Here is a 24,040-nt window from a genome sequence, read left to right as displayed (position 1 = left end):
CACATCTCTCAGATTGAAGCCCATCCTGATACCCACTATACCCCAGCTCCTCTCACTGCCTAAGCAGCATATTTACATATTTATGTGACTGTCCCCAACAAGCTGTGAGTTCCGAGGCCCCATGTATCTTGCCACTGTGGTGCCTACCGGCTGGGCCTCAGGAGAACTGAGCTGTGTGTGCCTTTGGAACTCACAGCTCCCCATGCCATCGTGTACAGAGTTAGGTCACTGCCAGTGCATGTTTTCTTGGGAAGAGGGCCCACATCCTTCATTGGTTCTCAGGGTGTCGCCACCCTTTTTATAATTGCAAAGGCTTCATTCATGCTGCCCAGGCCTCACCTGTGATTCCACTGAATCCCAGTGGGCAGGGTCAGCCCAGTAGTAGGATTTTTGAATTCAGATATGTGGCCAGGGCTGAAAAGCCTGAGCCAGGAACAGAGACAGTGCCCAGAGAACAGACCTGGGTCCTCAACATGAGCGTTCCAGACAGCTGCACAGGGTTTCTGTGGGAGTACATGAGGTAGGGGAGCAGCTGGCTTCCTGGGGAAGGAGGAGCAATTCTCTAGGGTGGGCCTTTAGAACTGTCTGGAAGGAAATCTAGGAATTACGGAGGACATTCTGGCTGAGGGAATAGTGTATGCAAAAAGAGGGGGCCTAACAGTGAGATAGGAGTTCACAGTAGCCAGAAGTGAGGTCCAAGGTGGAGAGCAGGCCAGGGCTAGACTGAGGTCTGGACTTTCTCCCAGGGCAGTGGGAACCCAGGAGGTTCCATAGGTTAGGGAGGGACCAGGAGTGATAGTAACTGGGAGGTGTCACTGGGAAAAAGGAGGAGAGTCTACTGCAGGTTGGTGTGATGTGAGGGAGGGGGCAAGAAGGAGCACAGCTAGAGGATGAGGTGCTAATCCTGGGGAGGAGCAGGTGTCAGGAGCATCCCCTGCTCTGGGACTTGGCCGTGGCCCGGAGACTGTAGTTGGTCCTCCCCTTGGATGGGGCTGGGTATAGGGAGGCTGGGGCCCTGGTGGAAGGGCATTAGAAGGACCTTGCTAGCCCCCCCTCCTCGCCCCACTCTTCTTGCTGAGCCCATTTCCTGGGTTGTGAAAGCCCTGTGGCCTCCTCAACTTGCTTCCGTCTGGGAAGACCATTTGGGGAGGCCAGCCTCCCTGCCAAGCCCAGCCTGCCCTATTGCAGCCCTGCCCCCTCCTACTGCCTTTCACTCTCCTTCCCTCCCCCTCTCTGGGCCTCTGGTGTCTTCCCTCCTTCATTCATCCTTCAAAGCCCATGTGGGCTGGACCTTGAACTAACCCCCCCCCCAACATACACCGCCCACCGCCCCAGGCAGGGTCTGTATCCCTAGGAGAGCCTGGGCTGACACTGCCTCCACTTTGCTGCCGCTACCACTCAGCCTTGACTGCCAGCAGGCGGTGCCTTCCACGGGCAGGTATGTGTGAGAAGGGGTTGCACAAGACAGATGCATCTTCTCCCCCGGCCCCCAGGGGGCTATTCATGGAGGAGCAGACCCAGCAGGTGCCTCAGCTTCGCTTGACCTCAGCCTGTCCCCTCTTATTTCTCTGGCTGACTTTCTGAGGGAGCCTCCCTCCATATTTGCACACATTCCCCCAGAGCCTGGCCAAGTCTCTCAGGGCCCCATGTTGCTCCTCTGTCCCACCCTGTGGCGCAGAATCCAAAGCCAGGGAAGGGCTGGGGTAGAGGGGACCAGGTCGAATCTGGGGGCTGGGGACTCTCACTGCAGGATCTTGCTCTCGGTTTCCCCCACACACAAAGGGGGAGATGGACATGTTAGTCTCTAAAGGACCATCTCTTGGATACATTTTGGCTCGATGGGTTTTGTTTTTCACGGTTAACAAAACTGCTATCAAACAAGTTACATGTAATTGCTGTAGAAAAATTAGAAAATGCATTTCTGTTCCTGATGGCACCCCTCCGGCTATGTCTCCCACCCCACCCCCTTTGCTGGAACACATTCACATGCATATATGTGGATACACAATGTGCATACTTGTCCTCTGCGCCCCAGGAGCTCCAACCAGGGCGGTTACTCTGGTCACCTCAAGGTTGGCCATGTCCAACCTGCCCTGGGCTGGCTGGGAACAGGTTTCCATTGCCCTGGAAGAGGTGACCTGCTTACTCTGGTCTGGCCCAGTACTACCTTTCCTTATCTCTGGGTGGCTGATCCAGGGCAGCGTGGGGAGCAGAGGCAGTGGGCCCTCATGCCCTGAGACTGGAATCTAGGTATGGCCAAGACTTCCCCAGGTTTTGAGCAGCAGAGGCTGGCCCAGGGGGTTGGGACAGTTTGGAAGGTAGCCATTCAGGGTCTGTACCACTCTTATACAGAGGAGGAGGTCTGCAAGGTCAGGCCTAGGATCATCCCAGAGGGGTTGGGTGAATAGACTGTGATTGAACACAGGGCACCAGTCTCCTGGTCCCTATACCCTTCTCCTTGGTTCCTCTGTCCTCAGTGTGTTTGTGTGTGTTGCTCCTGGCATGTTGATCTGCCTCCACTTTTGCTCCCTCTTTCCCTTCATCAATTCTTCCTGACGTGGCATACTGGAATATACTAGAAAGAACATCGGCTGCAGCATCAGGCAGGCCTGGATTCAAATCCTTGCTGTGTGACCTTGGGCAAGTCACTTATCTTCTCTGAACCTGTTTATTCATCAGCAAAATACCCACTTCCAGAATAAGCACAGGGATGAAGTGAGCTAATGCCATTTACAAGGTTAATCTGGTATGTGGTGGTCTCAAGGAAGGATGATCCTTCTTATAATGGGGGTGCTGAGACTCCTCACCCACCTCCCCGGCCTGATTCTCTGACTCTGGTGCTCCCTGCTTCATAGGGCTGCCTCTGTGGTGGGCTTGAGGAGCAGGAGAGGAGAGATTAAGAGCCTAATGCTGACTGGGATGGGGCTGGCTGGCCTCAGAGGGCACCCAGAAGCTGGTCCCCAGGGAGGCCTGCATGAAGTCTGCCCTTGCCACCTCTGTGGCCCTGCAGAGCAGTGTGAGGCTGAGCCATGCCTTCCTTTGGGGCCTGTGGGCCTGGGCCTATTTGCATGGGGGCTATAAATAATTGGCACACCTTGCTTTTGTGCCAGTTACTTCACTCCCTGGTTTCCCCACCAGTGTTGAGACTCTGCAAGGTAGATGGGCAATGCCGGCACCACTGTGCAGGGGGGATTTGGTGCGCCGGGCTCATGACTGTCTCAGGGTCACGTGGTGACGGAAGAATAGTGTCTGTCTCCCTCCGGGGTCTGGGCAGTGTGGTTGGTGTGGAGGGGCCCACGCTCTAGTTTTGGTCTAGAAAGTTGGGGCTGGGTGCCCTAACCCTAGGGTGACTGCCTAGGAGCCCCAAGGCAGCCCACGGAACCCGTGGTCCCCCTCCTCATGGCACTGCGGCCTGGCTGTACAGGTTTGGGGCCAGAGCTGGGGCTTGCTGTGGTTGTGGTTTCCCTCCAGTGGCTTCTGATCCCCGAAAGCTGGAGGGCTGGTCTGATCGGCAGCCTGCAAGGCTGGGCTCTGCCTCACAGTCGCTGGGCTTATCAGATTCTGTGTCCTCCATGTAGCCCTGGGGTGGTCCTCATATAGATGGCTCTTGCTGGGCGCCCTAGAAGTGTGAGGGGTCATGGAGCCTAGGGGCCATCTGTACTGGGCCCCAGGGGGAGGCTGAGGGGAGGTGGCTTGCCCACTTGCCCAAAATGACCAGGTCGTTTTGGCGCCTGGGCTCCCCTGCCGTCCTCTCTCCCAGGAACCCGGGCCCCTGCAGCACAGACTATTGCTCCTTCTCCCCTGCCTTCCTGCCCACACAGCCCTCATCCTCTGAGATCCTCAGAAAGCCCATCAGTGCCCCCCTCCCGGGTCTCAAGGTTATCCTGTTGGGAAGCACGAGGCCCAGCCATGTCTACTGGGGTCAGGTCCTGAGATTGTGGATGCAGACTTGTGGCAAGTGTGTGCTACGCCGGGGCCCTGCTGATCCTTCTGGATGCGCCAGGGAGACTCATGTGTGTACTCCCCACCTTAGGCTCCCAGGCCCAGCAGGGTAGTAGGAGAGACACGATGAGAGTTTGGGACACTCACCCAGACTCCCACATGCAGCCAGCCAGCCAGACCCCCATAGCTTGCTCTTCTCTCCCACATTAGCTCAGCACCCACCCTGTGCCACCTACTCACACACACACCTTCATACACACCAACGCACACACTTACACATGCTCTGGCTCAGGGAGGAGCCAGCTGCCACCCACAGCTGGCTTCTCCTCCCTGTCTACCAAGAGGTCATGGTGGCTGGCTTGGCTAGTCTCTGGCTGAAGGCTTTGGGACCTGGGCTCAGATGTGAGCATACATACCCATTCTCACTCCCTCTGAGGAGGAGCCAAGCCTGGGCAGGAGACATGGTGGGTTCTGCTTGGCCTGGCTCCTCCCCTCTCCTCTGGCTTCAGGCCGCAAAGGACTGGTGGGGCCCCTGGGCTGGGCTGCAGGCTGAGGTCAGTGTTTCCTGTGAGCTCATCTGGGCTAGGAACTCTCTCGACAGAGCCGGCTGTTACTCTGGCTGCCTGGGGACCCATCCCAGGGGTGGGGTGGGGAGGGGGGCTGCTACACATACACATATATGTGTGTGGGGCTGTGAGGTGCATGTCTGACACTACCGCTGTGCTGGCTTATGTTCAGGAAGGAGTGAGTACATACCCCTGTGCACGTGCGTTGAGTGCAAGGAATGGCAACCTGAAAGACTCTCAGGGTCACATCCTCTAGTGAGACTTGACCCGAGGAACAGCAAGGAACAGGGGAATGTAGGGCCGACCTGTGTGGTTTAAAAAACAAAGTCAGTGTATGGTCAACATTAAAATAGTTTTATGTTTGGAAAAAGTTAGTTTGAAGGTGCAGGCAACCTCTGTAGGTGAGAGGCACCTGAACCCAAGGGGCTCGGATTCAGAAGGTCAGGGATGCAGGTGGGTGGTCCCTGAATGGAGTGGATGCTTAATTAGTGCAATCTCAGCTTTAGGTTCTGGCTCAGCCTCAGGGTTTCTGTTTCTCAGTCAGAAAAGTGGAGGTGGTCATCTTGGCCCTGTTTGCTTGGGGAGTTATGAGCAAAAAGCATAATTTGCAAACCAAGAAGAGCTGCAAGGAGCAGGGTGCAGGGAGGCGGGGGTACTGTCCTGCCCCTCTTGGCCAGCACGGACTAGGTACTCAGCCCGTAGGAGGCACCCAGCATGGGGTGTTAAAGGAGGCCTTAAAGGATCCCCAAATACGTGAGTCACATGCCTCCAGGGCCCAGGTAGGCTTTGGAGAGGAGTGAAGAGGGGGCCCCTGGCCTGGCATAGACTGGCAGGTACTCAACAAAGGAGGTAGTACCAGCCAGCTACTACCCAGTGGGCTTGATGTCACATTCAGCAGTTTCACCAGAGATGCCACAAATCCAGACTTTCGTAGAATTTCTCAGGTTTAACAGTGGCAGCTAGAACTAGTGTCTCGTCAGCACATCATGTGGGCCAAATTCAATGTGGTGAGAGCCCCCAGGGGCACCCAAGCATCTCCCAGGGCTGTCCCTCACTGCCCAGCTTCACCTCTGCTGTCTGTACAGCCCCACTGCAGGCCCTGACATGGCCCCGTTCCTGCGCATCGCCTTCACCTCCTATGAGCTGGGCTCCCTGCAGGCCGCCGATGAGGCCAGCCAGCCCTTCTGTGCCGTGAAGATGAAGGAGGCACTCAGCACAGGTAGGACTGGGATCAGGGCCCAGGGGGAGGCCTGGAGGACCTGTGCCTTGTTCCCCTAGAACTTCTGAGGGATCTTTCTCTTCCTCATGCTCATCTCCCTGCCCAGCCCAGCTGTGGATGCAGGACCGTAGAGGCCGCCGAGTGTGCATAGGGCCTCTAGCACTTACTACATGGAGCCATCACCAGGGGTGGGGGTGGGGGAATGGGTTTCTGGCTCCTCCCCCATTGGTGGTTTCTCCAAACAATGTCCTCATGTCAGACCCTGTGCTGGGCATTGAGGACACTGCCATGCTCCAGGGCTGACTTGGCCCTGTCCTCATGGGGCTCACGGTGAGATGTGGGAGCCAGACAATGAGTCCTGTGATAGGGAAGCCTATAGGAGGCACTGTCCCAGGCTGAGGTCTGGGAGGTCTTCCTGGAAGAGGCAAATATCTCACACCATTCCTTCTTGCTATTGCCCTCACCTGCTGAATCTCTGGCTCATCCCTTAGGTCTTAGCTGAGCTGTCTCTTCTTCCAGGAAGCATTCCCTGACCCTTAGCCTGGGACATACCACCTGTCCATGATCCAGACCAGGTCTAGAACCCTGGCCCTGCCCTCTTCAGTCTCATCACAGCTGTGATTTAACATTTATTTGAGGGATTAATGGGTTCGTATCTCTGTCCTGGACTGGGATCTAGGGGGACAGGCTGACACTGGTTTTAACTTCTCTTTCTTCCGTGTTCCTCACCTTCAGTGTCATGGCTGGCATGAGGGGCCTCGGTGTGTGTTCACTGAGTGAGTGTGTGAGGGGGGTGACAGCTAAGTGGGGCTGACAGAAGAGGTCACAGGACGAGGCAGCGGCCAGAGCAGAGGCCTGGAGGTGGGACCGAGCAGGAGGGCATCCTAGAAGAGCTGTGGGGAGTTCTGTGTTATGGAGTGTGTTATAAATGACATGAGGCTGGAGAGGGGAGCAGAGCATAGTTGTGAAGTCCGAGGAGTGGAAATATCCTCAGGAGGGCCTGGTGGTGGAGAGAAGGAGAGCCACACAGACTCTCGCCAGGCTGAAGGCTGTGGGGAGTCTGGGGAGGGTTGGGCAGATGGGCCCCAGCCAGACCTTGCCTGCCTGGCCATGTTGCAGAGCGCGGGAAGACGCTGGTGCAGAAGAAGCCCACCATGTACCCCGAGTGGAAGTCCACATTCGACGCCCACATCTACGAGGGCCGAGTCATCCAGATCGTGCTGATGCGGGCAGCTGAAGAGCCGATGTCCGAAGTGACGGTGGGCGTGTCGGTGCTGGCCGAGCGCTGCAAGAAGAACAATGGGAAGGCCGAGTTCTGGGTGAGGGCACATGGGCTGCAGCACGTGGGCCCTGTCTGGCCTCCTGATTCCAGCCCTGAGACTGAGCAGATCCTAGCCCCTCTGAGCCTGTTTCTGAATCCATAAAAGGAAAAGCTAGCACAAGACCCTACCTCAGGGTCAGCTGTTCGGGGGAAGTGAGCCACTGGATGCCAAGGGCTTATTGTAGCCCTGGGCACGTAGTAGGTGCTAAAGAGAGCCGTCCTCGCCACTGCGACTACTTTTTTCCCTTTTAATTTTGTAAAAGCAGGATAGGCACATGGCAAAACTTTTCAAAATGTGTGTAAGGGTATGTCCTGGCTCCACCACCAGGCACCTGGCCCCTTCTCAGAGGCACCCATTGTTCCAAGTTCTGCTTGGAACTTTCACAGGTGCAGGCAGGCATGAGGGAGCACAGTTATGGCTCCTCAACAGTGAGGAGGTGGGGGAAGGGGAAGGCCGGTGGCCACCACTCACCTGCTGGAACCTGAACTCCACACGTGCATGTGGTCACATGTCCCTCATGGCCACAGGGTGTCAGGGCGGGCAGAGCATCCCTTGCCTTCTGGGGTCACAGGGGAGCTCCTGCAGCCAAGATGTCCCCGTGGGAAAAAACCCTTTGACCATCAGGGACTCTGATCAGCCTCCAGTGAGGCATGAAGGGGCCAGGCCAGGAGAGAAGTTGACCCAGCGCTGTACCAACCCTTGGCCAGTCAGGTGGAGTACTTGCCATGCTCTCTGTCCACTCCACCAAGGGACAGTGCCAGTCACCAGGCATGGGTCCTGGGAGAGGTGAAGGTCCTACCCTCAGAACTGTGTAAGGAGACCAGGCATGCAGAGTCCCTGCTGCAGAGAGAACCAGCGTGGGTGTGTCAGCACACATGTGTCTGTGTCTCTGCATGTGCAAAGGCTGGGGGTGGGGAGGGCCTCCATTTTAAGATCCTTGTTAAGGGGGCAGCCAGGGGTGGGGGTGGGGAGTTTCCCTTCCCACTCTGTTCCTGGGCCATGTGGCCGGGCTGGGTGTGGGCTGGATCCTTTCACTTCCCCAAATGTAATAATACCCCTGGGTTGGGGTGGGGGCGGGGCTCAAGGGCGGGGCCATGCCCACAACTGGACAGACAGGTGTCTGGCTAGGCTGCCAGGACTCCCTGGGCCTTAGGGGACCAACCATGGGGGCGGGTTCTAAGTCCAGCTTGGCTGGAGCCCGCCCTCATTGACTCCCCCCGCCCCCCACCCTCCCCCCTGCAGCTGGACCTGCAACCCCAGGCCAAGGTGTTGATGTCTGTGCAGTATTTTCTGGAAGACATAGGTAAGCTCCTCCTTCCCTGGGCTGGGGATTTAGGTTCAGAAGCTTAGAGTCATGATGGAAGCTAAGGGAAGCAGTCCCTATCAACAGGCTACCCAGGGTCACCCTGGGAGGGACTACAGGAATGTTTTCCTTCTTGGGGCTGGGACTGACTTCACGACTCCACTGTCCCCAGATTGCAGACAGTCTATGCATGGTGAAGACGAGGCCAAGTTACCAACAATGAACCGCCGTGGAGCCATCAAACAGGCCAAAATCCACTACATCAAGAACCACGAGTTTATTGCCACCTTCTTCGGACAGCCTACTTTCTGTTCTGTGTGCAAAGATTTTGTTTGGTGAGGGCTGGCTGTGCCTGCTGAGAGGGGACGGGGGTAGGGAGGGCCTCATAGCTGGCACTGACAAGGCCTGGGGATTTGTCTTTCAGGGGTCTCAACAAGCAAGGCTACAAATGCAGGCGTAAGTGTCTCTTTAACCCGGTTTCTGTGCACACGTGTCTGCCAGTGCCCACATGCATGCTCAGGAAAGCCGGTGTCCCCATGTTAGGACCGTGCACCTAGACAGGGGGGTTCTGTGTGCTTGTGTGTGTACATGTGAGATTTTCCATGTCAGAGCGTTCGTGTATGAGAGCCACATTCAGTGGATGCACAAGCAGGCTTGCTCTGGCTTATGAAAGCCAGTTCCCAGCTCCCCACGTTTGGAAGCATCACACTTCGGTGTAGTATTTATACAGAAATCAGCCAATGCTACACATCATGGCTCTTTTCCCCCGGAGATGCTATTAGATCTTTTCTAGTGTACCCTTTACTGCACTCTGTTTGGGTATGTGTGTGTCTTGGTACACACACACACACATGAGACACCTCCACTGTAGCAGTGGTTCTTTTTTCTTTATTAAAGATTTTGTTCATTTATTCATGAGACACACAGAGATAGAGGCAGAGACACAGGGAGAGGCAGAAGCAGGCTCCATGCAGGGAGCCTGATGTGGGACTCGATCCCGGGACTCCAGGATTATGCCCTGAGCCAAAGGCAGGCGCTCAGCTACTGAGCCACCCAGGTGCCCCCATGGTGGTGGTTCTGAACACAGGCTCCAGAGCCAGATGGCCTGGGTTCGAATCCCAGCTCTGCCACTTCCTACCTGTAGGGCCTTAGGCAGAGTGACTTAACCTCTCTGTGCCTCAGTAAAATAGGGATAATAACCATTCTGTGCCTCAGTAAAATAGGGATAATAACCATTCTGAAGATAAAATGGGATAAAATATATAAAGCTGCATTTTGAGTGACTGGTACAAAGTAAGCATTCTATATAGGGAGCCCATTGTGATTATTACACAGCAGTATGTATGTTCCAGTGTCTTTGTGTTGGGGTGTGTGTGTGTGTGCGTGCGTGTGTGTGTGGACGTGCATGTGCATGAGAGAATGCTTAGGAGCTGTTTGTTGTCTTGAGCATAGCCGGGAGTGCGGGGGGGGGGAGCCTCCCTGCCTGCACTCCTCTCCCTGTGAGACTCCGTGCCCCTCGTGCTGCCCCCCCACTGGCCACTAGGCCCCCTCCGGCCTTCCCTAATCTCTGAGATCCTCCAGATTGGCCTGTCCTCCCCACCCCTACCCTTTCCAGGCCCCTCCTGCCACGGCGGGCAGGAGGAGAGAAAAAGCCAGCTGCGGGCCCCAGGCGTCTGTGGGGTGAGGGTGTGGGCGATCGGGGAAAACAGTGGCTTTGTACAGAGCGCTGGACTGGGCCGGGCCGGCGGCGCCAGCTCACAGCTCTGCCCCTCCTGCTGCCTCCCCTTCCCCCTCCCGGCCTGTGCCTCCTCAAGAATGCAACGCTGCCATCCACAAGAAATGCATCGACAAGATCATCGGCCGGTGCACGGGCACCGCAGCCAACAGTCGGGACACCATAGTGAGGCCGGGCCCAGGGTGGGGACCTGGGGGGCTTGGCCAGCTGGGAGGGATTCGGGTTCTCCCCAGCCTTTCCCCATGGAGCTCACCCTTCTCCCCACTTATCCTGGTCCCTCCTCAGACTTCCAGATTGCCCAGTCCCCAGTGGGGCCCTTTGGGACATCTTGCCATGCATGGGGTTGGGGGAGAGCTAGGGGTTGAGGAAGGAGCTCGAGCTGGCCTGTGACCCTCAACCTGTGACCACCCCCCCTTCTCAGTTCCAGAAAGAACGTTTCAACATCGACATGCCGCACCGATTCAAGGTTTACAACTACATGAGCCCCACCTTCTGTGACCACTGTGGCAGTCTGCTCTGGGGGCTGGTGAAGCAGGGATTAAAATGTGAAGGTGCGTGCCACCCACCTCTGGGGGCTAGGGCAGGGCAGGAGGGCACGCCCAGCTGGTGCCTCCCCACCCAGACCTCATAAACTCCAACTAACTGATACCACCTTTCCCTGTTGCTGGGGGAGGCCATGGTGGCCCCTCCACACTGGCCCGACTAACTCTCCCATTTACCTGCTGTGTGACCAGGAGACCTCATGCCTCTGAGCTCTGTGTCCTCAAGTGTAAATAGGGGTTAGAGCAGAATTGGACCCAGAGAGTCACTGAGGGGCAAGCAGGCAGAAGGTGTTCAGCCAAGGCCTGACACACAGTAGCAGGTGCTCAGCAAACATGCTTCACAGACCCCCTCCCTCTCCCTAGGCTTTAGTGAGGCAGGAACAGGAGACACCACCCCCCCCAAGAAAACGTGACTTGTCTAAGTTGTCTTAGACATTCTTTGAAGGGTTTAGAATTAGGTCTGATATCTCCTGCTTTTGCTTTTTCATCTCTAAATAATGAAAAATTTGAAGTGCTCATGATGGTTTCAGATGTATTTTCTCTAAAGACAGGAAACCCAGCAGACCCCACCAAGGCCCTGCTTTCTCCTACTCTCTCCTCCCTGCCTCCCTACCCTTGGGTGAGCTTGGGGGATGGGGGCGAGTTCTCCTGGAGACTGCTGGTGGCCTGTCCAGTCCTGTCTGGGCAGGAGCCCTGATGGCGCTGTCTCCTTCACCCCAGACTGTGGCATGAATGTACACCATAAGTGCCAGAAGAAAGTGGCCAACCTCTGTGGCATTAACCAGAAGCTCTTGGCTGAGGCATTGAACCAAGTGACCCAGGTGGGCAGGTACCACGGGAACCCTTGACAGAGGATGGCAGGGCTGGGGGGAGCAGTCAAGGCTCATGCCCGCCACCGGGAGACCCTGGCAGGGTGAGGAGGGGGGCAGCATTTATACCCAAGACCCCACTTCTGGAAGATCCAGTCCAAGAATTAGCAAGGAGAGATGGGCTTGTTCTTATAAGAAATTATGTGAGCAGTTCTTTACTTGATGAACCTAGAAGACCACAAGGAGTCTTGGAACTAAAAGCTTGGAACTAAAAGCCTGTGTGTGTGTGTGTGTGTGTGTGTGTGTGTGTGTGTGTGTGTTTGGGTGGGGCTTGAGGAATGCCATAAAACTTCAAGGTAAAATTCTAGGATCAATTACAAGTGAAGGCAACACAAATAACAATCTATTGAGTAAGTGTTGGAGAGAGTGGGGCTCAGTGTATAAAACTTGTTTGTAATCAGCGCCTTCTAGACCATCAAGGTACCCCTGCACCCCAGGAAGTGTGTGCATGTGTGTGTGCACCACCTAGAAGTCTTGGGCTCTGTCCCTGCTATTCCCCCATTGGTTTTGAGAGTGGAGTTCTGGATGGTTGGATGATCAACCATCTGGATGGTTGGATGGGACCATCCTCTGGGCTGGGAGCTCTGATCATGGTATGACTATCTGGCTCTCCAACCTCTTCCCGCTGCTCCAGAGATCCTCCCGGAAGTCAGAAACAGAGTCTGTTGGAATCTACCAGAATTTTGAGAGAAAGCCAGGAGTCTCTGGAGACATTGCCCCAGGTGAAGGTGGGCTCATTTCCCCCAGGAAAGCCCCCACTCCCACTAGGACTCGAGATGGTGCCCAGCCTCCCACCACTGCCAGGACCTGAGCTGAGGCCCCACCCCTACAGAGGGAGCCCCTTCCTCTCTGAGGCCCCTCACCCACCTCCCACCCCCAGGCCCCAAGGGAGGGGACTCAGCAGATAAAGACCTAAGTCTAAAGCACCATGTCTTGGGCAGACAACGGGACGTACGGCAAGATCTGGGAGGGCAGCACCAGGTGCAACATTGACAACTTCATCTTCCACAAGGTCCTGGGCAAAGGCAGCTTTGGGAAGGTAAGTGGCTGTTTGGCCCTGGGGGGCGGAGGGCAGCTCGAGGGACCTGGGCCCAGGGGCCCAAGGGCACCTGTATCCCCCCTCCCTGGCTTCTTCCCGATGGGGTGGGGACCGTGGTGGCCTGGCCTTCCCTCTCTAAGGATCCTGCCTCCCTGTCAGGTGCTGCTTGTAGAGCTGAAGGGCAAGAAGGAGTTCTTCGCTATCAAGGCTCTCAAGAAGGACGTGGTTCTGATCGACGATGACGTGGAGTGCACCATGGTGGAGAAGCGGGTGCTGGCGCTCGCCTGGGAGAATCCCTTTCTCACCCACCTGTTCTGCACATTTCAGACCAAGGTGCCCACCCACCCCCCCGCCTCGTTCTTGCATCTGAAGCCACAGCATGCTCCCCCCACCCCCCCGCAGGACCATGTCCTTAGGGCAGAGTTGTCCCCTACCTCCTGTGGGGCTTGCCCCCACCGGCTGTAGAGAGCATTTCTGCCCTTCACTGTGCCCCTGCTCACCCCTCTCCCCACCCTAGGACCACCTGTTCTTCGTGATGGAGTTCCTCAATGGTGGGGACCTCATGTACCACATCCAGGACAAAGGCCGCTTCGAGCTCTATCGGGCCACGTACGTGAGGGCCCGTTGGGGGAGGAGCCCACTGCTGGTCTGGAGCTGGGCTTGTGGGGGAAATCTGGGGGAGCTGGGGCTGTCCCCACCATATGGAAAGCCGTGGATGGTGAGTGAGCCCTGGCTGGCAGCCCAGCACAGATGTGCCAGGGTCCTGTCCCTTCCCTGAGCCTCAGCCTGGGCAGCCTTGCAGATGGTGATGCTGCACAACACAGGACCCTGGCGTACGGCCCCCAGACTAGCATGTACCCCCCTCAAAGTGCGTGTGTGTGTGTGTGTGTGTGTGTGTGTGTGTACACATATGTATATCTATATAAATATATACACTCTTCTGACAGAGAATTGTCTCATCTGGAGCTTTTCCTTCATAAATTTCTTTTTTAGTCTTGGTGGCCAGCCCCCTCTTGCCTGATACAGCGTGTGCTTAATCAGGCTCAGGGTGTCCACGGAGCTATGCACAGCATTTCCCGACCCTGGGGGCAAGGAGGGGGGCCCAGTGAGATGCAGGAGCTGATCATAGAAATCCCAGAACACTTTTCTCTCTCTGTCATCCAGGTTTTATGCAGCTGAGATAGTCTGTGGATTGCAGTTTCTGCACAACAAAGGGATCATTTACAGGTACAAGGGGTGGGTGGTGTGTTGGGGGCCTTTTAGGAGGGAAAGCTCAAACCCCATCATATCTCCCCAAATCCTGAGTGAGGCCCCACCCAGCCACGGCCCCATCCCCACTTGAAGTCAGGCTTTGGTTGGGCCTCTCCCTAACTAAGCTTCCTTCTCCATTGTGAGGATTCCCATGGCCCCTCCACTGAGGCCGGCCCAGCTCCAGGGTTTGGGAGCTGGTTGCCCATATTTGGCGCCAATAGCGGGAGTACAGCCTTGCCTGGGACAGTGTCTCCCTTCCTGCGAGTGATCAGTCTTACTGTCATGCTCCGAACCCCCGTCTGAGCAGCCAGTAGGAACTGGCTCCATCAATTCTTGCCCAATAAATGACAGTCCCACCCTGTAGTGGATTAGTATGGGCCCATTGATAAGGCTGATGTTGAGTTCTCTGCACTGATGTGAGACAATGCGAAGATGATGTTGTCAGGTGGAAATTGAATCCATGGGACAGTGTGTATCTAATATTAGAGTCTGGGGTTGAGAAGGAGGCAGGAGAGCCATGCATTGTAGTGTGCTCATCCATGCCTAGGATCATTCTGGGGCGGGCCTGGTTATGAGGTTAGTGAAGATGGACTCTGCTGTTTGGTATCCCATGTGCATCAATTATCTCCTCAAATATCTCCTCATGATATAAGACATGGTCCCTGCTCTTGTGCAGTCAGACACACCTGAGCCTGGGGCCACCTGAATTGCTGACCCAGCGAGGTGACCCTGGGCAGGTGGCATTACCTCTCTGAGCCTCCATGTGAGCTTTAGGAAGTCAGATGGTGTGTATCCAGCACGTGGCTCACCAGTAGGTGTTTTGCAGGAAACACCTGCTTTTAGCACAGCTTTCTCCTCCTGCTTCCTTTTCTCTTCCTCATTCCTTTGTCCCCTTGGGGAGGTCCTAGGATCAGGGTTGGCAGTGGAGCCATGGGTACTGGAAAGAGAGGAGGAAGATTGCCCACCCCCCCATGACTCCCTTTTCTGTCCACACTCAGGGACCTCAAGCTGGACAACGTGATGCTGGACCAGGATGGCCACATCAAGATTGCTGACTTTGGGATGTGCAAGGAGAACATATTTGGGGAGAAACAGGCTAGCACCTTCTGTGGCACCCCTGACTATATTGCCCCCGAGGTGAGTGGGTACCCTCCTGGCAACTGGCCCGATTAGACACCTTGTCTCAGCAGGGTGGGAGGCAGTACTGTCCGAACCACAGCCAGGAGGATGAGGAAACCTGTCCGGGCCTCATGCTTGGGAGCTCCCCTCAGCTCTGGTACCCCTTCTCCTGCCCCAGATCCTGCAGGGCCTAAAGTACTCCTTCTCTGTGGACTGGTGGTCTTTTGGAGTCCTTCTCTACGAGATGCTCATTGGTCAGTCCCCCTTCCATGGTGATGATGAGGACGAACTCTTCGAGTCCATCCGTGTGGACACGCCACATTATCCCCGCTGGATCACCAAGGAGTCCAAGGACATCCTGGAGAAGGTGGGAGGCTCTGGGCCAGGCTGGCTGGGGCAGGGGCCAGCAGACAGACATGTGGGTCATGGGAAGGCCAGAAGCCCCTCGTCTCTGGAATGGCAGCCTCACTGATGCTCTAGTCCTAACACACTGTGGGTACTGCTCACACGCCACGTTCCTGGGAGCTCCTGAGTCCATCACACTGAATCAGCCTGGTACCGTGATTATCAGCTCAGGGTGAGGAGACAGACAGACCTGAAGCTAAACTCTGAGTCTGTCTCCTTGTCTGCAAAATGGAGGCTGTGGGAGAACTTGCCTCACGGTTTTGGAGACAAATCATAAATGTGTGGTGCTCACCAGGCAGGTAGTATACTCCCAGTAAACCCCATTACTCGTCCTCACAGTCCCACCAGCAGAGAGTCCTGGTGGCCCTCCTGCATGGCCTGTTGTCTTTGGGGGACCAGGAGTGCAGCAGCCCAGAGAGGACCCTCTCAGCTCCAGAGGCCCTGGGCTGCACCCCTGGGCTGGGCTAGACCTGCCTGGGCACCCCTGAGTTCGCTGAAGCCCTGGATTTCCCAAAGTCCTTGGGTGCTAACTAGGGCCCCTGCTGGGTTGCAGCTGCTTGAAAGAGATACAACCAAGAGGCTGGGAGTGACAGGCAACATCAAAATCCACCCGTTCTTCAAGACCATCAACTGGACCCTGCTGGAGAAACGGGCTGTGGAGCCGCCCTTCAAGCCCAAAGTGGTACGTGATCTGACACCCGTGGGGGCCACCCACTTGATCTTGCTCTCCACTGCCTTCCAGGTGGGGTGGGGGATCTCCTTTCCCAGCTTCTCTCTCGCTTCATTTGCAGGCTTTCCTCCTCTCCATTCTTCCAGCAAACCTGCTTCCCGGCCTCCCCAGCACATTCTGTCACTGCCTCTGCCTTTGTGTTCTCACCCACCCCCGCAGTGAGTCACATCAGTCAGTCAACAAACAGTGGGAACTGTGGATCTAGCCACCCCTCATTTTTATTTTTATTTTTTAAGATTTCATTCATTTATTCATGAGAGAGAAAGAGAGAGAGACCTAGGCAGAAGGATAAGCCCAATGCAGGACTCGATCCCAGGACCCTGAGATCATGACCTGAGCCAAAGGCAGATGCTCAACCACTGAGCCACCCAGGTGGCCCCATCCAGCCACCCTTCAATAGACCTGCTTTAACAGCCCTGTACGCAGGGGACTATTCTTTGGGAATAAGAGTTAAGGCCTCTCTCCATCCATCCATCCATCCATCCATCCATCTTCCAATAAATATTGGAAATGCTGAGTGTCTGTTGAGTGCAGAGCACTGTGCTAGCTACACTGTGAAGTGTGAGGCCCAGAGCCAGAGAAGTTCTAGCTCCTCAGAGAGATAAGAAGTTTGCACACTGATGATCGTTTATGATATGAGACAACAGTATGAGAGCTGTCACAAGACCACACATGATCTGTGGTCACTGGGCGAGTCTGTCAGCAGGAGCTGGATGCAGAGAACAGAGGGGTCTGAGAAGAAGTGGGATATGGGCAGGGCTGGGAGACTAGGCCAGGCTCAGGGCAGCTGGGAGACGTTCCAGACAGAGGAGAGGTGTTCACACCAAGGTCTGGGATCTGCAGAGGCCACCCAGGAGACAGCAGGGAAGCAGAGGCAGGTCGGGGCCAGAATTCTTAGATAAGAAGTTAGATTCCATGGCTCTTCTCTGACCACAGCTCTCCCCTCTTGCTCCCTTTCTTTCTGTCAGGACACACTGACAGCTCATGTCATGTGCCCCACGTTTGTGCCTAGAGGCTGGAGAATACTTCCCCTGCTCCAGGGATCTCAAACTCAGGGGCTTCCTGGGCTGGGCACCTTATTACCAGGCCAGGCTGCATGTAGGGAAACCACACAGCCTGATTTCAGTCTCTTGCTTTTGATAACAAAAGGGGTAGATTTATTACTCTGCATTAAAAACACAGGACGAAAAAAAAAAAAAAAAAAAAAAAACACAGGACGAGAGTGTGGGTCAGCAGCCCCTGTCAGTGGGAAATGGTTAGGGGCCGATGGCAGGCTATCCAAGGGGGCTTCAGCACTGTGAATGGACACGTCGGGAAACAGGCCCAAGGCTGCTTGCTGTGCCAGTTTCCAGGAGAAACCAGAAATCTGGATTTTTATGTCAAATTGCCCAATTTAAAAAATAATTGGCTCAAATCCCATTAATACCCAGGGGCAGTCAAAGTGACTGTACCTGCCTGCTTGTTTGGCCTGAAGGCCGCAGAAACTGAGATCACTTCTGTTACCATTTCCTTGTATCTTCAGAAACAGAGAGTTGGCAAACTTTTCCTAGAAAGTCTGATGGTAAATATTTTAGGCTTTGCAGGCCAGGCGACCTGAAAGCAGCCATAGAAAATATGTCGATGAATGGGTATAGTTTTGTACAAATAAAACTTTTATTTACAGACACTGGAATCTGGGTTTCATTTACTTTTTTACATGTCATGAAATATTAATTTCCTTTTGATTTTTCCCTGAGCGTTAAAATGTGAAAGCCATTCTTATAGCTCTTGGGACCTATAAAACCAAGGTGGTAAGCAGGGTTTGCTCCTGGCTCTCAGTTGCTAGAGTCCTCTTCAGGATGATACCCATCTCTCCTTATCTTGGCTTCCTTCATCCCTTTGGGGAGACAGTATCCACCGTCTGTCTACCTGGGCTTTCTCAGGCTGTTGGGAGAGAGTCCCTTTTCTGTTATTTTATTTTATTTTATTTTATTTTATTTTATTTTATTTTATTTTATTTTTATTTTTTAAAAAGATTTATTTATTTATTTATGATAGACATAGAGAGAGAGAGAGAGGCAGAGACACAGGCAGAGGGAGAAGCAGGCTCCATGCCGGGAGCCCGACGTAGGACTCGATCCCAGGACTCCAGGATCGCGCCCTGGGCCAAAGGCAGGTGCTAAACCGCTGAGCCACCCAGGGATCCCGTTCTTTTTTTTTTTTATTCAAGTTAGTTAACATATAGTGTATTATCAGTTTCAGGGTAGAGTTTAGTGATTTATCAGGTGCATATAACACTCAGTGCTCATTACATCACGTACCCTCCTTAATGCCCATCACCCAGCTACCCCATCCCTTCACCACCTCCCTCCAGCAACTCTGTTTGTTCTCTAGAGTTAAAAGTCTCTTATAGATTGCCTCTCTTTCTCTTCTTATTAAAACCATCTCTGGCCTGGCCCAGCACCACAGGGATTCTGAGGTGTTTGGGAGGCAGTCTCGGGAACTCGGAGAACTTTGGAGGGCCACTCCTTAGGTCCCACTCACTTGCCCCTGCTCTTTGCCCACAGAAGTCCCCTGGAGACTACAGTAACTTTGACCAGGAGTTCCTGAACGAGAAGGCACGTCTCTCCTACACCGATAAGAACCTCATCGACTCCATGGACCAAACAGCATTCGCTGGCTTCTCCTTTGTGAACCCCAAATTTGAGAGATTCCTGGAAAAGTGAGGTTTCCAGACATCCCCCCCAATCCACCCCAGCTGAGGAGCCTGGGTCAGCCAGCATGGCCTGCCCACCGAGCCTGGACAGAGCAGGCTGGGCAACATCTCCCATCATCGGCACCTGCCTGCCCCCGCTCCATGATAAGCAACAGTGTGATTGTCTGATTTCTGCTGCTGCTGCTCCCTGGTCCCCAAGAGGGGCCTCAGCTCCTGTCTGGCTGGGCTCTCATGGTACTTCTGTGAACTGTGTGTGAATTTGCTTTTCCTCTACCATCAGAGGGAAATTGTAAATCCTGTGTTTCATTACTTGAATGTAGTTATCTATTGAAAAAATATTATATATATATATATACACACACACATATATATATATATATATAATAGGCTGTATATATTGCTCAGTAGAGAAGAAATGTATGAGTATACATATACGTGTTGATTTTTTTAAATATATGTATACATACATACACACATATATATAGGATATATATATATATATATATATATGACCAGAAAAACAAAAAAGGAGCACAAATTGTTTGAACCACCAGGTTCTTTTATCTGTGTGTCTAAATAAACACCAAATGGTACTGACTTGGCTGTTGGGACACGTTTGTCCCAGGAAGCTGGTGGCTGCTGCTCCCACTTTTGGCAGCTCCGTCCTGGAAGCTCGGTGAGCTGTTAGCTACAGACACAGACCCCTGGGTTTTCATGTAAATATGTTTGTATTTATGGATTTCCTGTGGCTCTGAGGCCCTGGGCCTAAAGCAGAAGGCTTTTTTGGGTGGCTGAACAGATCCCTGAATGTGTCTGCAGAGCAATGCTAGGGGAGGAGGTGGGACCAGGTGCTGACAGCATGTCAGGAGAGCTAAGGCCATTCTGGAAGAGCAGAGAGGCATAAGCAGAGGCTTGGAGGCTGGCCCAGACTGGGGAGGAGGCCAGAGAGGAGGAAGGAAATAGAGCTCAGGCCTCAGGCCCATCTGCATTCAAATCCCAGAGCAGCCAAAAGACGTGGGTATGCCAGTCATTTTAAGCCTCAGTTTCCTTATCTGTAAGATGGGGACAAGGCAAAGGGGATGCTAGATGGAGCTCCATATCTCCTTGCTTTTTATCCCTGTCCCTGCCACGGAAGTGTTAGAGTTCTAGGATCTGCTTCTCAAGAGTCCCTACCTACCTAGGAAAGTGGAGGCGAGCAGGATGGGAAAAGGATGAGAAGATGTTGAGTGGCTATGTTGAGGTTGAGCGACATGCTCCAGTGTGCCCACAGTGAGGACAGTGGCTCCAAGGGACAGGTGGCGGCCAATGTCCCTGCAGCATGGGCAGCTGTCGTTTCCCACCACTTCAGTGTTTCTTACTCTCTGGCTTCCCATGTCTTCCTCTCAGCCTCCCTCCCTACTCTCCTCCCTCTCTCTGTTCCTCTGCTCCCGGGGGCACAGGCTGCCCCTCTGCTCCAGCCCCTGGCCCTCCTTCCCCAGAGGTGGGCAAAGTGCCCCAGTGCCTCATTGGCTGGCTCTGACAGCCAGGCAGCTGACTTCCAGCAAGTTCGTTTTTCTGGGCTGAGGTACAAGTTTCCAAGGCTGGAGAGAGGTGGGATGAGGTGGGGCTGGTGCTGGCCAGGGAAGGGGGCTGTGGAGACGGGGGGGGGGGGGGGGGGGGGGGGGGGGGGGGGGGAGCAGCCTCCCTAGAGAGACTAAAGTCCCCCCTCCCCTCTCCATCCACCAGCCATCCCCTCCAGGAAATACTTTTTGAATCCCTGCTCTGCTGTCTGTGAAGTGAAAACCCCAGAAGTGAGTTTGGTCCCTTGGGCTTATGTCAAGTGGAGGAGCCAGCGTGGCATGGGTTGTGCTGGGGCACCCGTGACCCCTATCTCTGCTGCAGTACACACAGGCCCCAAGAGCTCCCCTGGGGCTGTCCAGAGTGGCTTTAGAACAAAAATATGGTTGGTATTTGAATTTCAAGGCTCTCCCAATTGTCCTCCAGCTCCAAGGCACAGCCTTGCACTGAGAGCCCCAGCTTCTTCCTATGTGGAGGGGGGATGAGTGGTTTATCAGCCAGAGGCAGTGGAGGGTGGTGGGAAGAACATGGTGCTGAGGGTCAGGAGCCTGGACTTTGAGTTCCACTCTGCCATCCACAAATTTTTTCATTGGGACTCAGTTCCTCTATCTATAAAATGGGACAGTACTGCTGCTTTGAAGAGCTTGTGGCTCTGGGGAGCCCCTTAGGGGCTGATGCTGGTACCCCACGGTGCCAGGCAAAGCCCAAGAGAAGGCAGGGGGACAGCGGCACGGAACGGAGAAGCAGCTGGTGGGATGCTGCCAAACTGCCTGGGAGGCTGTGTGCCTCCAGGCCTGTTCTCAGAGCTGGGTACATGCCAAGCCTGACCTGGCGGCCTCAGGAAATGCCTCTCGTGGCTGGGCCCAGAGCCACATTCTCAGCGGAATCTAGGGGTCCTTAGAAGCAGGCAGGTTCCCCCCCCTCCACCTACCAAGTAGGTGTGCAAACAGCAGAGAAGTCAGTCCACACTGCAAGGGCCAGATGGAGCACTGTGCCCCCACTGCATGCCAGGCCTGGCACTCAGTGCTGGGCAGGGTAGCATCGATGCAGGAGGGCCTGGGGTGGGGGGGGTGAGGGGGCAAGAGCTTGGGCTCTGCCTATCAGATGCCTGTGGATTCAACTCCTGTGTATCCCTAGTTGGTGACCTCAGTGAGTGACAACCCCCCAGAGCTTCAGCTTCCTTTTCTGCCAAATGGGGATAACCATGCTGCTGCGTGTGGTGAGGATGAGGTCTCTAAGTGTGCTCTGCGGACTCACAATAGAAAAATATGCTTCGTAAATAGCAGCCACTGGGACTCCATCCCCTCAATGGGATAAAACGTGCTTGAGACTGAGGGCCTGCCAGCCGGGCTTCTCACTGGACTACAGGGGGGCAACTGGGCAGTTTCAATGAAAACCCCAGAAGGTACCCGCCCTGCGTCCCAGCCATCCCCCTTCTTAGGCAGAGCTATGCAGAGGAACCTCGCCCACAGGCCCCAGGAGGCCGGCCCAGGATGCGTGCCATTGCATGGATTAATTGGGAAGTAAACAGAAAGCCCAGCAGTTGGGGAGCTGGGCTTTCTGTTGGGTTGAGTACTTTCCCGATGTAAGAAGTGGTACAAGGCCAAGAAGCCAAAATGAGCAAGTTAGAGCGGTTCAGAGTGATTGCACCCTGTAGCTCCGTGTGCTAGCTTATGAAGGCACCCAAAGGTCTGGGCGCACAGGGACGGGTGAATGAGTGAGTGAATGACCACACAAGTCCCTTCAAGGCAGTGGCTCTCAGATTCGGGTACGGTGGGTAGTGACGAGACATGGCCACTATGCCGAGTTCCAGGCAGCAGGCCTCAGTGCTGGCAGCACCTTGGAACCCCATGCCCGGCTGCCTCTAGTCTAGCAAAATGGTGATCTCTGGAGGAGGACCAGGTATCAGTATGTTTAAAGATCCCTGGAGGGTCCAACCCGCATCAGGATCGGGTGCTAGCTGGGTGACAGCCAGGAATCTGTGTTTTGCCCAGTCATCCAAACGAAGTTAAGAAACGCTGCTCTGAACAGGCCACACCCTGGAAGGCGAAGTCACCAGCTCTTAGTCCCTGGACCCCTGGTCCCCGAGATCCCCGGGCCGGAAGGCCCCGACTGGCTGGGCTACAGTGCCCTCTGGTGGCCGTCTGGCTGGTGGGCACTGCTGCTGGCTCAGGCTGGGGAGGTCACGCTTTGCACCAGTGTTCAATCCTTTTTTTTTTTAAGACTAAAAAAATTTAGTTGACGAGAGAGCAAGCGCACGCACAAGCAGGGAGGAAGAGGGAGAAGCAGGTCCCCTGAAGAGCAGATGTGGGGGCTTGGTCCCAGGACTCTGGGATCGTGATCTGAGCCAAAGGCAGATGCTTAACCAACTGAGCCACCCAGGTGCCTGCCTCTGTGTCATTAGTCCCTGAGAAAATGTTCCAGCAAGTAGGTGCTGGAGGACCATTTTGCAGAGACTCAGGGGCGCAGAGGTTACACATCTAGGCGTCCACCTTGACCTTTTTTTTAATTTTTATTTTATTTTATTTTTTTTCCACCTTGACCTTTAAGAGAGTCCGGGGGCTCGTCCATATCTCCAATCCAGTTTCTGGCATTCATCCCAACATTATAGTCCCATTTCCTCAGTTTATTCCTTATTAAGGTGTGCATAGCTGATATGAGCTAGGAGTGCTTGTTCTCTGCAGGTTTTAATAGCAGGAAATGAGGTGTGCTGCATTTGCCAAAGTGGGAGGGGCTAGGGGCTCCAGGACATGCACCTGATGCTCCTGACCAGCAGGCTGGCTAGGGGTTTGCACCTCTGCAGCCCACTGTGCACCTGCCTTCTCCTTGGCCCCTCTAAGCCGGATGGGCCTTCTGGCTCCCTCCTGCGCCCTGAATGTGTCCAGCAGGTGACCTCAGGCTGCCCTGTGTGAGGCTAGACAGTAGAAAGTCGGTTTGGGTTCCTCTGAGTCCTGCCTACTCTCCCACACACACCTTGTTATCTCCTCAGTGCTGGCAAAGAGAGATGTATGCAACTGAAAAATGGAACCTGGTAGCAAAGAAGGGGAAGGGGACAAAGGCAGACTCCAAAAGTGGGAGCCAGGCCTGAGTCAGTAGAGCCCAGATGAGGCCAGACCTATGAGGTTTGGGGGGCACTGGGCCACTCCCTGGGTCTCTCATATGATTGAATTCAACCCTCGCCAGCTGTAGCCTTGGTGATTTAAACCTTTGGAACTTTAATACTGGTCTTCAAACCAGGCTTTATCGATGGCCTTAGAAGACCCTCAATTTCTTCTCTTTCTCTACTGAGAAATACATACTCTAAAGCCCTGACATTTGTGGCGTAGCCCACATTAAGCAGCATGCAAAGCTCAAGGCCTTCTGGGGAAGAGATTTTCCTTTCTCATCTTCTGAGAGGTGGGTTTAGCTTTCTATCAATTGCACCTGTGATGGTAGATGCACGCACTCTGGGTGGGGTGGCGGTTTGGGCCCTGTTCCGAAATTCATGCATTCCATCACAGAATAGGTGTCTGCTCTGTGCCAGGACCTCAACAGGCATCATTTGGAGCTATCATTCAACAGGGCTGACCTAGCACGCACTGTGCATGTCTCAAGAGCTTGTGAAGGTAACGCTCTGGCCCAGCGTCACGCTTGATGCTTTCCCTGCATCATCGAAGGCAGCGAATCCTCACAACAGCCCCATGAAGAAATAACTGTTAGTCTCCCCATTTTACACATCAGCAAACTGAGGCTCTGAGAGGTTAAGG

The 24,040-nt window shown here is 54.4% G+C and overlaps 1 protein-coding gene across 2 annotated transcripts in view; it reads left to right on the top strand.

The window, feature by feature from the left end:
• PRKCD (protein kinase C delta) overlaps nucleotides 1-19,046 on the top strand; it is a 28,876-nt gene extending 9,830 nt beyond the window's left edge. Inside the window, exons 3-19 of one of the 2 annotated variants that reach the window (XM_025986395.2) lie at nucleotides 5,594-5,727; nucleotides 6,847-7,046; nucleotides 8,292-8,352; nucleotides 8,525-8,687; nucleotides 8,777-8,808; nucleotides 10,167-10,252; nucleotides 10,509-10,638; nucleotides 11,350-11,450; nucleotides 12,133-12,220; nucleotides 12,440-12,537; nucleotides 12,697-12,870; nucleotides 13,055-13,146; nucleotides 13,702-13,764; nucleotides 14,787-14,925; nucleotides 15,086-15,274; nucleotides 15,866-15,994; nucleotides 18,589-19,046. In XM_025986395.2, the coding sequence (XP_025842180.1) occupies nucleotides 5,613-5,727; nucleotides 6,847-7,046; nucleotides 8,292-8,352; nucleotides 8,525-8,687; nucleotides 8,777-8,808; nucleotides 10,167-10,252; nucleotides 10,509-10,638; nucleotides 11,350-11,450; nucleotides 12,133-12,220; nucleotides 12,440-12,537; nucleotides 12,697-12,870; nucleotides 13,055-13,146; nucleotides 13,702-13,764; nucleotides 14,787-14,925; nucleotides 15,086-15,274; nucleotides 15,866-15,994; nucleotides 18,589-18,747 (2,019 nt within the window). In that variant the 5' untranslated portion in view covers nucleotides 5,594-5,612 and the 3' untranslated portion in view covers nucleotides 18,748-19,046. Of the gene's footprint in view, nucleotides 1-5,593; nucleotides 5,728-6,846; nucleotides 7,047-8,291; nucleotides 8,353-8,524; nucleotides 8,688-8,776; nucleotides 8,809-10,166; nucleotides 10,253-10,508; nucleotides 10,639-11,349; nucleotides 11,451-12,132; nucleotides 12,227-12,439; nucleotides 12,538-12,696; nucleotides 12,871-13,054; nucleotides 13,147-13,701; nucleotides 13,765-14,786; nucleotides 14,926-15,085; nucleotides 15,275-15,865; nucleotides 15,995-18,588 lie in introns of both variants that reach the window. The other variant, XM_025986387.2, reaches the window with a different exon arrangement.
• Nucleotides 19,047-24,040: the final 4,994 nt, after the last annotated feature.

The sequence above is a fragment of the Vulpes vulpes genome, chromosome 9 (genome assembly GCF_048418805.1).
Source record: "Vulpes vulpes isolate BD-2025 chromosome 9, VulVul3, whole genome shotgun sequence".
In the NCBI taxonomy this organism is placed as follows: domain Eukaryota; kingdom Metazoa; phylum Chordata; class Mammalia; order Carnivora; family Canidae; genus Vulpes; species Vulpes vulpes.
Note: the sequence above shows the minus strand (reverse complement) of the source record. Positions and strands in the feature narration are given on the sequence as shown.